The sequence below is a fragment of the Pseudophryne corroboree genome, chromosome 5 (genome assembly GCF_028390025.1).
Source record: "Pseudophryne corroboree isolate aPseCor3 chromosome 5, aPseCor3.hap2, whole genome shotgun sequence".
NCBI lineage: Eukaryota > Metazoa > Chordata > Amphibia > Anura > Myobatrachidae > Pseudophryne > Pseudophryne corroboree.
Genome location: NC_086448.1, coordinates 67,625,451 through 67,640,491, shown reverse-complemented (window position 1 = coordinate 67,640,491; position 15,041 = coordinate 67,625,451). Strand labels below are relative to the sequence as shown.

At 49.0% G+C, this 15,041-nt stretch overlaps 1 protein-coding gene across 8 annotated transcripts in view; it reads right to left on the bottom strand.

Annotated features, from left to right (window-relative positions):
* Nucleotides 1–15,041, bottom strand: part of MTSS1 (MTSS I-BAR domain containing 1) — a 277,949-nt gene that overhangs the window by 19,307 nt on the left and 243,601 nt on the right. For 2 of the 8 annotated variants that reach the window (XM_063921333.1, XM_063921331.1), the window contains exons 13-14: nucleotides 13,806–13,964; nucleotides 13,084–13,249 (exon numbers count right to left, since the gene is read on the bottom strand). In XM_063921333.1, coding sequence (XP_063777403.1) covers nucleotides 13,084–13,249; nucleotides 13,806–13,964 — 325 coding nt within the window. The remainder of the gene's footprint in view (nucleotides 1–13,083; nucleotides 13,250–13,805; nucleotides 13,965–15,041) is intronic. The other 6 variants (XM_063921338.1, XM_063921332.1, XM_063921334.1 and 3 more) reach the window with 3 other exon arrangements.

Sequence of the window (15,041 nt, the reverse complement as noted above, 5' to 3'; positions counted from 1 at the left end):
TGGGGACTCCATCCGGAAGTGTTCACTGAGATAACAGATCTTTGGGGTGTACCTCAAATCGACATGATGGCCTCTCGTCTCAACAAGATGCTTCTGCGATATTGTTCCAGGTCGAGGGACCCGCACGCCCTGGTGACTCCGTGGGTTTTCCAGTCGGTGTACGTGTTTCCACCACTCCCACTCATTCCAAGAGTGCTAAAGCTCATAAGGAGAACAAGGGTTCAAGCGATCCTCATTGCTCCAGACTGGCCAAGAAGGTCTTGGTACGCGGATTTTCTGGATCTACTGCTAGAAGAGCTGAGGCCTCTTCCTTTTCAGGAGGACCTGCTGCAGCAGGGGCCGTTTGCCTATCAAGACTTACCGCGCCTGCGTTTGACGGCATGGAGGCTGAATGCCAGATAGGTTATTCCTACCCTGATACAGGCTAGGAAAGGAGTTATGTCTAAACATTACCATCGTATTTGGAAAAAATATGTATCTTGGTGTGAGTCCAAGAAGCTTCCTACGGTGGAGTTTCAACTGGGACGTTTTCTCCTCTTCCTGCAAGCAGGTGTGGATATGGGCCTGAGGTTGGGATCCATAAAAGGTCCAAATTTCAACCCTATCCATTTTCTTCCAGAAACAGTTGGCTGCCCTCCCTGAGATTCAGACTTTTTTGAAGGGAGTTCTGCACATCCAACCTCCCTTTGTGCCGCCTACGGTGCCCTGGGATCTTAACGTGGTATTGCAGTTCCTCCAGTCGGACTGGTTTGAGCCTCTACAGGAGGTTGAGGTCAAGTTTCTAACGTGGAAGGCTGTCACTTTGTTGGCCTTAGCTTCTGCTAGACGTGTGTCGGAGTTGGGGGCTTTGTCTTGTAAGAGCCCCTACTTGATCTTCCATGAAGATAGAGCTGAGCTCCGAACACGTCAGCAGTTCCTTCCGAAGGTTGTGTCGGCATTTCATACCAACCAACCTATTGTGGTGCCAGTTGCTACTGACTCCTCAATTTCATCTAAGTCCTTGGCTGCTGTAACGGCTCTGAAAATCTGTGAGAGAAGGACTGCTCATCACAGGAAATCGGACTCTGTTCTACGGCAGGCTTGCCGTGTCCTACGTTTGTTAAGGCCCACTCTACTCGTAAGGTTGGTTTTTCCTGGGCGGCTGCCCGGGGTGTCTCGGCTTTACAACTCTGCCGAGCGGCTACTTGGTCGGGGTCGAACACGTTCGCAAGGTTCTACAAGTTCGATACTTTGGCCGCTGAGGATCTTCAGTTTGATCACTCAGTTCTGTAGGAGCCTCCGCGCTCTCCCTCCCGTTCTGGGAGCTTTGGTACATCCCCATGGTACTAATGTGGACCCCAGCATCCTCTAGGACGTAAGAGAAAAATAAGATTTTACTTACCGATAAATCTATTTCTCGTAGTCCGTAGTGGATGCTGGGACTCCGTAAGGACCATGGGGAATAGCGGCTCCGCAGGAGACAGGGCACAAAATAAAAGCTTAAGGATCAGGTGGTGTGCACTGGCTCCTCCCCCTATGACCCTCCTCCAAGCCTCAGTTAGGATACTGTGCCCGGACGAGCGTACATAATAAGGAAGGATATTGAATCCCGGGTAAGACTCATACCAGCCACACCAATCACACCGTACAACTTGTGATCTGAACCCAGTTAACAGTATGATAAACGCAAAGGAGCCCCTGAAAAGATGGCTCACAACAATAATAACCCGAATCTTTGTAACAATAACTATATACAAGTATTGCAGACAATCCGCACTAGGGATGGGCGCCCAGCATCCACTACGGACTACGAGAAATAGATTTATCGGTAAGTAAAATCTTATTTTCTCTGACGTCCTAGTGGATTGCTGGGACTCCGTAAGGACCATGGGGATTATACCAAAGCTCCCAAACGGGCGGGAGAGTGCGGATGACTCTGCAGCACCGAATGAGAGAACTCCAGGTCCTCCTCAGCCAGGGTATCAAATTTGTAGAATTTAGCAAACGTGTTTGCCCCTGACCAAGTAGCTGCTCGGCAAAGTTGTAAAGCCGAGACCCCTCGGGCAGCCGCCCAAGATGAGCCCACTTTCCTTGTGGAATGGGCTTTTACTGATTTTGGCTGTGGCAATCCTGCCACAGAATGTGCAAGCTGAATTGTACTACAAATCCAACGAGCAATCGTCTGCTTAGAAGCAGGAGCACCCAGCTTGTTGGGTGCATACAGGATAAACAGCGAGTCAGATTTTCTGACTCCAGCCGTCCTGGAAACATATATTTTCAAGGCCCTGACAACGTCAAGCAACTTAGAGTCCTCTAAGTCCCTGGTAGCCGCAGGTACCACAATAGGTTGGTTCATGTGAAATGCAGAAACCACCTTAGGTAGAAATTGAGGACGAGTCCTCAATTCCGCCCTGTCAGAATGAAAAATTAAGTAAGGGCTTTTATATGATAAAGCCGCCAATTCTGACACACGCCTGGCTGAAGCCAAGGCTAACAGCATCGACACCTTCCATGTGAGATATTTTAAGTCCACAGTGGAAAGTGGTTCAAACCAATGTGACTTTAGAAAACTCAACACCACATTGAGATCCAAAGGTGCCACTGGAGGCACAAAAGGAGGCTGTATGTGCAGCACCCCTTTTACAAATGTCTGAACTTCAGGTACTGAAGCCAGTTCTTTCTGGAAGAAAATCGACAAAGCCGAAATTTGAACCTTAATGGACCCTAATTTTAGGCCCATAGACAGTCCTGTTTGCAGGAAATGAAGGAAACGACCCAGTTGAAATTCCTCTGTAGGGGCCTTCTTGGCCTCACACCACGCAACATATTTACGCCAAATGCGGTGATAATGTTTTGCGGTTACGTCCTTCCTGGCTTTGACCAGAGTAGGGATGACTTCTTCTGGAATGCCTTTTTCCCTCAGGATCCGGCGTTCAACCGCCATGCCGTCAAACGCAGCCGCGGTAAGTCCTGGAACAGACAAGGCCCCTGCAGTAGCAGGTCCTTTCTTAGAGGTAGAGGCCACGGTTCGTCCGTGAGCATCTCTTGAAGTTCCGGGTACCAAGTCCGTCTTGGCCAATCCGGAACCACGAGTATAGTTCTTACTCCTCTCCTTCTTATGATTCTCAGTACTTTTGGTATGAGAGGCAGAGGAGGGAACACATACACTGACTGGTACACCCACGGCGTTACCAGAGCGTCCACTGCTATTGCCTGAGGGTCCCTTGACCTGGCGCAATATCTGTCCAGTTTTTTGTTTAGACGTGACGCCATCATGTCCACCTTTGGTTTTTCCCAACGGTTTACAATCAGGTGGAAGACTTCTGGGTGAAGTCCCCACTCTCCCGGGTGAAGGTCGTGTCTGCTGAGGAAGTCTGCTTCCCAGTTGTCCACTCCCGGAATGAATACTGCTGACAGTGCTATCACATGATTTTCCGCCCAGCGAAGAATCCTTGCAGCTTCTGCCATTGCCCTCCTGCTTCTCGTGCCGCCCTGTCTGTTTACGTGGGCGACTGACGTGATGTTGTCCGATTGGATCAACACCGCCTGACCCTGAAGCAGAGGTTTTGCTTGACTTAGGGCATTGTAAATGGCCCTTAGTTCCAGAATGTTTATATGAAGAGACGTTTCCAAGCTTGACCACAGGCCCTGGAAATTCCTTCCCTGTGTGACTGCTCCCCAGCCTCTCAGGCTGGCATCCGTGGTTACCAGGATCCAATCCTGAATGCCAAATCTGCGGCCCTCTAGTAGATGAGCACTCTGCAGCCACCACAGGAGAGACACCCTTGTCCTTGGCGACAGGGTTATCCGCTGATGCATCTGCAGATGCGATCCGGACCATTTGTCCAGTAGATCCCACTGAAATGTTCTTGCATGGAATCTTCCGAATGGAATCGCTTCGTAAGAAGCCACCATTTTCCCCAGGACCCTCGTGCACTGATGCACTGAGACCTGTCCTGGTTTTAGGAGGTTCCTGACTAGCTCGGATAACTCCCTGGCCTTCTCCTCCGGGAGAAACACCTTCTTCTGGACTGTGTCCAGAATCATTCCTAGGAACAGTAGACGTGTCGTTGGAATCAGCTGCGATTTTGGAATATTTAGAATCCACCCATGCTGACGTAACACTACCTGAGATAGTGCTACTCCGACTTCTAACTGTTCCCTGGATCTTGCCCTTATCAGGAGATCGTCCAAGTAAGGGATAATTAAAATGCCTTTTCTTCGTAGAAGAATCATCATTTCGGCCATTACCTTGGTAAAGACCCGAGGTGCCGTGGACAATCCAAACGGCAGCGTCTGAAACTGATAATGACAGTTTTGTACTACAAACCTGAGGTACCCTTGGTGAGAAGGGTATATCGGGACGTGGAGATAAGCATCTTTGATGTCCAGAGACACCATATAGTCCCCTTCTTCCAGGTTTGCTATCACTGCTCTGAGTGACTCCATCTTGAATTTGAACCTTTTTATGTAAGTGTTCAAGGATTTCAGATTTAAAATTGGTCTCAAGGAGCCGTCCGGCTTCGGTACCACAAACAGCGTGGAATAATACCCCTTTCCTTGTTGCAGGAGGGGTACCTTGATTATCACCTGCTGGGAATACAGCTTGTGAATGGCTTCCAAAACTGCCTCCCTGTCGGAGGGAGACTTTGGTAAAGCAGACTTCAGGAAACGACGAGGGGGAAACGCCTCGAATTCCAGTTTGTACCCCTGCGATACTACCTGTAGAATCCAGGGATCCACTTGCGAGTGAGCCCACTGCGCGTTGAAATTCTTGAGACGGGCCCCCACCATATCCGAGTCTGCTTGTAAAGCCCCAGCGTCATGCTGAAGACTTGGCAGAAGCAGGGGAGGGCTTCTGCTCCTGTGAAGCGGCTGCATGGTGCAGTCTTTTTCCTCTTCCTCTGCCCCGGGGCAGAAAAGAGTGGCCTTTTGCTCGCTTGTACTTATGGGAACGAAAGGACTGAGTTTGAAAAGACGGTGTCTTTTTCTGCTGATGTGGAGTGACCTGGGGTAAAAAGGTGGATTTTCCAGCCGTTGCCGTGGCCACCAGGTCCGATAGACCAGCCCCAAATAACTCCTCCCCTTTATACGGCAATACTTCCATGTGCCGTTTGGAATCCGCATCCCCTGACCACTGTCGCGTCCATAACGCTCTTCTAGCAGAGATGGACATAGCACTTACTCTTGATGCCAGGGTGCAAATATCCCTCTGTGCATCACGCATATATAGTAATGCATCCTTTAAATGTTCTATAGTTAACAAAATATTGTCCCTATCCAGGGTATCAATATTCTCGGTCAGGGACTCCGACCATGCGACTCCAGCACTGCACATCCAGGCTGAGGCGATTGCTGGTCGCAGTATAACACCAGTATGTGTGTATATACTTTTTAGGATATTTTCCAGCCTTCTATCAGCTGGTTCTTTTAGGGTAGCCGTATCAGGAGATGGTAACGCTACTTGTTTTGATAAACGTGTGAGCGCCTTATCTACCCTAGGGGGTGTTTCCCAACGCGCCCTAACCTCTGGCGGGAAAGGATATAATGCTAATAATTTTTTAGAAATTAGCTGTTTTTTATCGGGGGAAACCCACGCTTTTTCACACACCTCATTTATTTCCTCTGACTCAGGAAAAAAATAAGAATTTACTTACCGATAATTCTATTTCTCGGAGTCCGTAGTGGATGCTGGGGTTCCTGAAAGGACCATGGGGAATAGCGGCTCCGCAGGAGACAGGGCACAAAAGTAAAGCTTTCCGATCAGGTGGTGTGCACTGGCTCCTCCCCCTATGACCCTCCTCCAAGCCAGTTAGGTACTGTGCCCGGACGAGCGTACACAATAAGGGAGGAATTTTGAATCCCGGGTAAGACTCATACCAGCCACACCAATCACACCGTACAACTTGTGATCTAAACCCAGTTAACAGTATGATAACAGCGGAGCCTCTGAAAAGATGGCTCACAACAAAAATAACCCGATTTTTGTAACTATGTACAAGTATTGCAGATAATCCGCACTTGGGATGGGCGCCCAGCATCCACTACGGACTCCGAGAAATAGAATTATCGGTAAGTAAATTCTTATTTTCTCTATCGTCCTAGTGGATGCTGGGGTTCCTGAAAGGACCATGGGGATTATACCAAAGCTCCCAAACGGGCGGGAGAGTGCGGATGACTCTGCAGCACCGAATGAGAGAACTCCAGGTCCTCCTTAGCCAGGGTATCAAATTTGTAGAATTTAGCAAACGTGTTTGCCCCTGACCAAGTAGCTGCTCGGCAAAGTTGTAAAGCCGAGACCCCTCGGGCAGCCGCCCAAGATGAGCCCACCTTCCTTGTGGAATGGGCATTTACATATTTTGGCTGTGGCAGGCCTGCCACAGAATGTGCAAGCTGAATTGTATTACACATCCAACTAGCAATAGTCTGCTTAGAAGCAAGAGCACCCAGTTTGTTGGGTGCATACAGGATAACAGCAAGTCAGTTTTCCTGACTCCAGCCGTCCTGGAACACATTTTCAGGGCCCTGACAACATCCGGCAACTTGGAGTCCTCCAAGTCCCTAGTAGGTGCAAGGCACCACAATAAGCTGGTTCAGGTGAAACACTGACACCACCTTAGGGAGAGAACTGGGGACGAGTCCGCAGCTCTGCCCTGTCCGAATGGACAAACAGATATGGGCTTTTTTGAGAAAAAACCACCAATTTGACACTCGCCTGGTCCAGGCCAGGGCCAAGAGCATGGTCACTTTTCATGTGAGATGCTTCAAATCCACAGATTTGACTGGTTTTAAACCAATGTGATTTGAGGAATCCCAGAACTACGTTGAGATCCCTCAGTGCCACTGGAGGCACAAAAGGGGGTTGTATATGCAATACTCCCTTGACAAACTTCTGGACTTCAGGAACTGAAGCCAATTCTTTCTGGAAGAAAATCGACAGGGCCGAAATTTGAACCTTAATGGACCCCAATTTGAGGCCCATAGACACTCCTGTTTGCAGGAAATGCAGGAAACGACCGAGTTGAAATTTCTTTGTGGGGCCTTCCTGGCCTCACACCACGCCATATTTTCGCCACATGTGGTGATAATGTTGTGCGGTCACCTCCTTTCTGGCTTTGACCAGGGTAGGAATGACCTCTTCCGGAATGCCTTTTTCCCTTAGGATCCGGCTTTCCACCGCCATGCCGACAAACGCAGCTGCGGTAAGTCTTGGAACAGACATGGTACTTGCTGAAGCAAGTCCCTTCTTAGCGGCAGAGGCCATAAGACCTCTGTAAGCATCTCTTGAAGTTCCGGGTACCAAGTCCTTCTTGGCCAATCCGGAGCCATGAGTATAGTTCTTACTCCTCTACGTCTTATAATTCTCAGCACCTTAGGTATGAGAAGCAGAGGAGGGAACACATACACCGACTGGTACACCCACGGTGTTACCAGAACGTCCACAGCTATTGCCTGAGGGTCTCTTGACCTGGCGCAATACCTGTCCCGTTTTTTGTTCAGACGGGACGCCATCATGTCCACCTTTGGTATTTCCCAACGGTTTACAATCATGTGGAAAAAACTTCCCGATGAAGTTTCCACTCTCCCGGGTGGAGGTCGTGCCTGCTGAGGAAGTCTGCTTCCCAGTTTCCATTCCCGGGATGAAACACTGCTGACAGTGCTATCACATGATTTTCCGCCCAGCGAAAAGTCCTTGCAGTTTTTGCCATTGCCCTCCTGCTTCTTGTGTCGCCCTGTCTGTTTACGTGGGCGACTGCCGTGATGTTTTTCCCACTGGATCAATACCGGCTGACCTTGAAGCAGAGGTCTTGCTAAGCTTAGAGCATTATAAATTTACCCTTAGCTCCAGTATATTTATGTGGAGAAAAGTCTCCAGACTTGATCACACTCCCTGGAAATTTTTTCCTTGTGTGACTGCTCCCCAGCCTCTCGGGCTGGGCTCCGTGGTCACCAGCATCCAATCCTGAATGCCGAATCTGCGGCCCTCTAGAAGATGAGCACTCTATAACCACCACAGGAGAGACACCCTTGTCCTTGGATATAGGGTTATCCGCTGATGCATCTGAAGATGCGATACGGACCATTTGTCCAGCAGATCCCACTGAAAAGTTCTTGCGTGAAATCTGTCGAATGGAATTGCTTCGTAGGAAGCCACCATTTTTACCAGGACCCTTGTGCAATGATGCACTGTTTTTAGGAGGTTCCTGACTAGCTCGGATAGCTCCCTGGCTTTCTCTTCCGGGAGAAACACCTTTTTCTGGACTGTGTCCAGAATCATCCCTAGGCACAGCAGACGTGTCGTCGGAATCAGCTGCGATTTTGGAATATTTAGAATCCACCCGTGCTGTTGTAGCAGTATCCGAGATAGTGCTACTCCGACCTCCAACTGTTCCCTGGACTATGCCCTTATCAGGAGATCGTCCAAGTAAGGGATAATTAAGACGCCTTTTCTTCGAAGAAGAATCATCATTTCGGCCATTACCTTGGTAAAGACCCGGGGTGCCGTGGACAATCCAAACGGCAGCGTCTGAAACAGATAGTGACAGTTCTGCACCACGAACCTGAGGTACCCTTAGTGAGAAGGGCAAATTTGGGACATAGAGGTAAGCATCCCTGATGTCCCGGGACACTATATAGTCCCCTTCTTCCTGGTTCGTTATCACTGCTCTGAGTGACTCCATCTTGATTTGAACCTTTGTAAGTGTTCAAAAAATTTTTTAGAATAAGTCTCACCTAGCCTTCTGGCTTCAGTACCACAATATAGTGTGGAATAATACCCCTTTCTTGTAGTAGGAGGGGTAATTTAATTATCACCTGCTGGGAATACAGCTTGTGAATTTTTTTCCCATACTGCCTCCTTGTCGGAGGGAGACCTTGGTAAAGCAGACTTCAGGAGCCTGCGAAGGGGAAACGTCTCGACATTCCAATCTGTACCCCTGGGATACTACTTGTAGGATCCAGGGGTCCTGTACGGTCTCAGCGCCATGCTGAGAACTTGTCAGAAGCGGTGGAACGCTTCTGTTCCTGGGAATGGGCTGCCTGCTGCAGTCTTCTTCCCTTTCCTCTATCCCTGGGCAGATATGATCTTATAGGGACGAAAGGATTGAGGCTGAAAAGACGGTGTCTTTTTCTGCAGAGATGTGACTTAGGGTAAAAACGGTGGATTTTCCAGCAGTTGCCGTGGCCACCAGGTCCGATGGACCGACCCCAAATAACTCCTCTTCCTATATACGGCAATACACCTTTGTGCCGTTTGGAATCTGCATCACCTGACCACTGTCGTGTCCATAAACATCTTCTGGCAGATATGGACATCGCACTTACTCTTGATGCCAGAGTGCAAATATCCCTCTGTGCATCTCGCATATATAGAAATGCATCCTTTAAATGCTCTATAGTCAATAAAATACTGTCCCTGTCAAGGGTATCAATATTTTTAGTCAGGGAATCCGACCAAGCCACCCCAGCTCTGCACATCCAGGCTGAGGCGATCGCTGGTCGCAGTATAACACCAGTATGTGTGTATATACTTTTTATGATATTTTCCAGCCTCCCGTCAGCTGGTCCTTGAGGACGGCCCTATCTATAGACGGTACCGCCACTTGTTTTGATAAGCGTGTGAGCGCCTTATCCACCCTAAGGGGTGTTTCCCAACGCGCCCTAACTTCTGGCGGGAAAGGGTATACCGCCCATAATTTTCTATCGGGGGGAACCCACGCATCATCACACACTTTATTTAATTTATCTGATTCAGGAAAAACTATGGTAGTTTTTTCACATCCCACATAATACCCTCTTTTGTGGTACTTGTAGTATCAGAAATATGTAACACCTCCTTCATTGCCTTTAACGTGTGGCCCTAATAAGGAATACGTTTGTTTATTCACCGTCGACACTGGATTCAGTGTCCCTGTCTGTGTCTGTGTCGACCGACTAAAGTAAACGGGCGTTTTAAAACCCCTGACGGTGTTTTTGAGACGTCTGGACCGGTACTAATTGTTTGTCGGCCGTCTCATGTCGTCAACCGACCTTGCAGCGTGTTGACATTATCACGTAATTCCCTAAATAAGCCATCCATTCCGGTGTCGACTCCCTAGAGAGTGACATCACCATTACAGGCAATTGCTCCGCCTCCTCACCAACATCGTCCTCCTACATGTCGACACACACGTACCGACACACAGCACACACACAGGGAATGCTCTGATAGAGGACAGGACCCACTAGCCCTTTGGAGAGACAGAGGGAGAGTTTGCCAGCACACACCAAAAACGCTATAATTATATAGGGACAACCTTATATAAGTGTTTCTCCCTAATAGCATCATTATATAGATATTTATATCGCCAATTAGTGCCCCCCCTCTCTGTTTAAACCCTGTTTCTGTAGTGCAGTGCAGGGGAGAGCCTGGGAGCCTTCTCTCCAGCCTTTCTGTGAGAGAAAATGGCGCTGTGTGCTGAGGAGATAGGCCCCGCCCCTTTTCCGGCGGCCTCGTCTCCCGCTCTTTAGTGAAGTTTGGCAGGGGTTAAATATCTCCATATAGCCTCTGGGGGCTATATGTGAGGTATTTTTAGCCAGTATATAGGTTTACATTTGCCTCCCAGGGCGCCCCCCCCCCCCAGCGCCCTGCACCCTCAGTGACTGCGTGTGAAGTGTGCTGAGAGGAAAATGGCGCACAGCTGCAGTGCTGTGCGCTACCTTTAGAAGACTGCAAGGGTCTTCAGCCGCCGATTCTGGACCTCTTCTTACTTCAGCATCTGCAAGGGGGCCGGCGGCGCGGCTCCGGTGACCATCCAGGCTGTACCTGTGATCGTCCCTCTGGAGCTAATGTCCAGTAGCCAAGAAGCCAATCCATCCTGCACGCAGGTGAGTTCACTTCTTCTCCCCTCTGTCCCTCGTTGCAGTGATCCTGTTGCCAGCAGGACTCACTGTAAAATAAAAAACCTAAGCTAAACTTTCTCTAAGCAGCTCTTTAGGAGAGCCACCTAGATTGCACCCTTCTCGGCCGGGCACAAAAATCTAACTGGCTTGGAGGAGGGTCATAGGGGGAGGAGCCAGTGCACACCACCTGATCGGAAAGCTTTACTTTTGTGCCCTGTCTCCTGCGGAGCCGCTATTCCCCATGGTCCTTTCAGGAACCCCAGCATCCACTAGGACGATAGAGAAATATTGGTAGTTTTTTCTCACCCCACATAATACCCTTCTTTGTGGTACTTGTAGTGTCAGAAAGGTTCAATGCCTCTTTCATTGCCGTGATCATGTAACGTGTGGCCCTACTGGACATTACGTTTGTCTCGTCACCGTCGACACTAGACTCAGTATCTGTGTCAGGGTCTGTGTCGACCCACTGAGGTAACGGGCGTTTTAGCGCCCCTGACGGTGTCTGAGACGCCTGGACAGGCACTAATTGATTTGCCGGCTGTCTCATGTCGTCAACAGTTTTTTGCAAATTGCTGACATTATCACTTAATTGTTTAAATACAATCATCCAGTCAGGTGTCGACTCCCTAGGGGGTGACATCACCAACACAGGCAACTGCTCCGCCTCCACATCATTTTCCTCCTCATACATGTCGACACACGCGTACCGACACACAGCACACACACCGGGAATGCTCTGATAGAGGACAGGACCCCACTTAGCCCTTTGGAGAGACAGAGGGAGAGTCTGCCAGCACACACCCAGCGCTATATATATATATACAGGGATAACCTTATATAAGTGTTATTCCCTTATAGCTGCTGTTATTATCGTTATTTGCTGCCAAAAATGCCCCCCCTTCTCTTTTTTACCCTGATTCTGAAGCAGGACTGCAGGGGAGAGTCAGGGAGCCGTCCTTCCAGCGGAGCTGTGAGGGAAAATGGCGCTTGTGTGCTGAGGAGATAGGCTCCGCCCCTTCACGACGTCCTTATCTCCCGCTTTTTTGTGTAAAATGGCAGGGGATTAAAATACATCCATATAGCCCAGGAGCTATATGTGATGTATTCTGTTTTGCCACCTAAGGTATTCTGTTATATTGCGTCTCAGGGCGCTCCCCCCCCAGCGCCCTGCACCCTCAGTGACCGGAGTGTGAAGTGTGCTGAGAGCAATGGCGCACAGCTGCGGTGCTGTGCGCTACCTTAGTCTGAAGACAGGATGTCTTCTGCCGCCGATTTCACCGGACCTCTTCGTCTCTTCTGGCTCTGTAAGGGGGACGGCGGCGCGGCTCCGGTGACCCATCCAGGCTGAACCTGTGATCGTCCCTCTGGAGCTAGTGTCCAGTAGCCTAAGAAACCCGATCCACTCTGCACTCAGGTGAGTCCGTTTCTTTTCCCCTTAGTCCCACGATGCAGTGAGCCTGTTGCCAGCAGGACTCACTGAAAATAAAAAAACCTAACTAAACTTTTATTCTAAGCAGCTCAGGAGAGCCACCTAGATTGCACCCTTCTCGGCCGGGCACAAAAATCTAACTGAGGCTTGGAGGAGGGTCATAGGGGGAGGAGCCAGTGCACACCACCTGATCCTTAAGCTTTTATTTTGTGCCCTGTCTCCTGCGGAGCCGCTATTCCCCATGGTCCTTACGGAGTCCCAGCATCCACTAGGACGTCAGAGAAATAGGATTTTGGTTACCTACCGGTAAATCCTTTTCTCGTAGTCCATAGAGGATGCTGGGCGCCCGCCCAGCGCTTCGTTTTCCTGCTATTGTTATTTGGTTCAGTACAACTTCGTTTTAGTTGAGTACTACATTGTTACTTGGTAAGTAATGTTTCAGCGGTTGCTGCGTTTCAAGCTAGTTAGCTTGATGTGCCTTGTATGTGTGAGCCACTATCTGTGTAAAATCCTTCTCTCGAAGATGTCCGTCTCCTCGAGCAAAGTTTCTAGACTGAGCCTGGTAGGAGGGGCATAGAGGGAGAAGCCAGCCCACACTCTCAAACTCTTAAAGTGCCAATGGCTCCTGGTGGACCCGTCTATACCCCATGGTACTAATGTGGACCCCAGCATCCTCTACGGACTACGAGAAAAGGATTTACTTTATTAGTCACTGTACTTCAAGGCAAACATAATCCATGGAAAACCACAAGAACATTGCTGCTATGGAGTGATACACAGGAAGGTGCTGGTACCTTGGGAGGGGATAGTGTCTTCCGAGCAGCACGGTGTTGTAGTCTGGGTGCTGTAACCACTAGAACATTGTAGGGAGTCTCTGCTGCTCCGCTGCGTGTCCAGCTGTAGGCCCCTGCTCAGCGCTAGGGCCAGCTCATCGCAGTTCTCCGGCTCCTCTCCTTGCTGCTAGAAGGAACACAAATAAGAGAAGACAAGGTTACCACAGAACACTCTTGGCATTATGGGGGAGGTGTGTCCAACCTTCCAAAGAGGTCAACTGGAGGAATTGCCCATATCAGCCAATCAGATTCCTGTTAGCATTTATCTAGTAGATTCTATAAAACGATAGCTAGAAGCGGATTGGTTGCTATGAACTTCAGCACCTGTCCTCTTTGGAAGGTTTGATACAATTCCCCCCATGTCAAAATTACAGCACAGGTGGTCACGTCCAGGTCTAGATCATAAAACAAGTCTTCTGCTTGCCCACCAAATTCTACTCTATTCACATATAATATTAACTCCAACAGTCACCCAAGAGCACCCGGAAACAGCTGTATCAAAGGGTTAATCTGCCCAGACCATCTCTAAATTTATGCAGACACACAAAAGAGTTGTAGGGGTAAGATACAGGAAAAGCCCCCATAAAACCCTTCGACAAACGTTCAACAGAGCACACACACAATACGCTGTAGCCGCGTGTTAGCAGCTGTAGTGAGACCTGTCCCGCCACATCACTCTTTACCCTGGATGATGCCGGTACACGTGAGATCCGGGGCGATAGAGGCTCCTCAGTCTGCCCTGGAGTCGCAAATTGGGCTCCTCCAGAAGGATCGGCTTCGCGTTTGCGCCTCTGAAGTGTGTTCACCGTAGGCTGGTCGTATGGACCTGGCTTAGCCCAGTCCTGAATGAAAGGTTATAAAATGCTGTACACAGATGTAAAGGACTTGGTGGGGGGGTGACGTCTCAAATCTTCTAAAAGGGACATGTGGAGAAACTGCCCATAGCAACCAATGAATTCCAGCTACCATAGCACAGAACGTACTTGATAAGGGATAGTTAGAACTGCATTGATTGCTACTTCTCCACTTGTCCGCTTTAGAAGGCTTGATACATACCCCCCTTGGTCTTTTCAAGGAAACTTGGGTTAATTGCGGCTATTGCAAACAAGACGACTGACCGCGAGCACAGCCAGGAAGGACAGACAGGGCTGGAGTTACCACGAGGAATAGTAAATCTCTAACCTAACAGGTTACAGTTCAGCAAAGATGGGCAAACTGCAGAAAGTAATGAGGGTATATGGGGTTACATGATCAAACCGAGGAGGGGGCTGAATTACTTTATAGGGAAAACTAGCTATGCGCTCTGAAAGCATCGGCTCAACAATTAATGTATTGGGGGTGTGGCTAGTGGATAAGGCGGGGCTTAAAGAGGCAGAGGTTGTGTGCCTACAGGATCCATTGGTGCAAGTCCAGCCCTGCTGACAGCGGATAGAGGTATTAATTAGCACAGAGTCTATGTAGATCATCTAGCGTTACAAGAATGTATTTGTGCATATTCTCATAACATTGTGGTTAGTATTCACCCAAACACAGCGCATCTTTTCCAAAGTTCAGGAATGTTAAACATAATGGGAAGATTTTTTTTTTTCCTATGATGCCCGCTAAGTAACGCCCTTATCCAGCCGATCTCAGGAGAGAGACGAGAAGAACTGCCCTTTGTCTACTCTATAGACTTCTCCAACAACAGGTGGCAGGTTACAGTCACCTCTATATAACAATGTCATTTTTATATTCAATATTTGGTAATGACCATTGCAGCACAGGGGCCATAAGTTCACTCTGTATGAAGCTTGCATGTTCTCAGTGTTTGTGGGGGTCTTCTCCTGAGTGCTCCAGTTTGCGCGCACAGTCCGAAGATACACTGGGAAATTCTTAGGAAGGGCTGTCAAATGTTCTGCAAAACGCGTTGGTTTTACAGA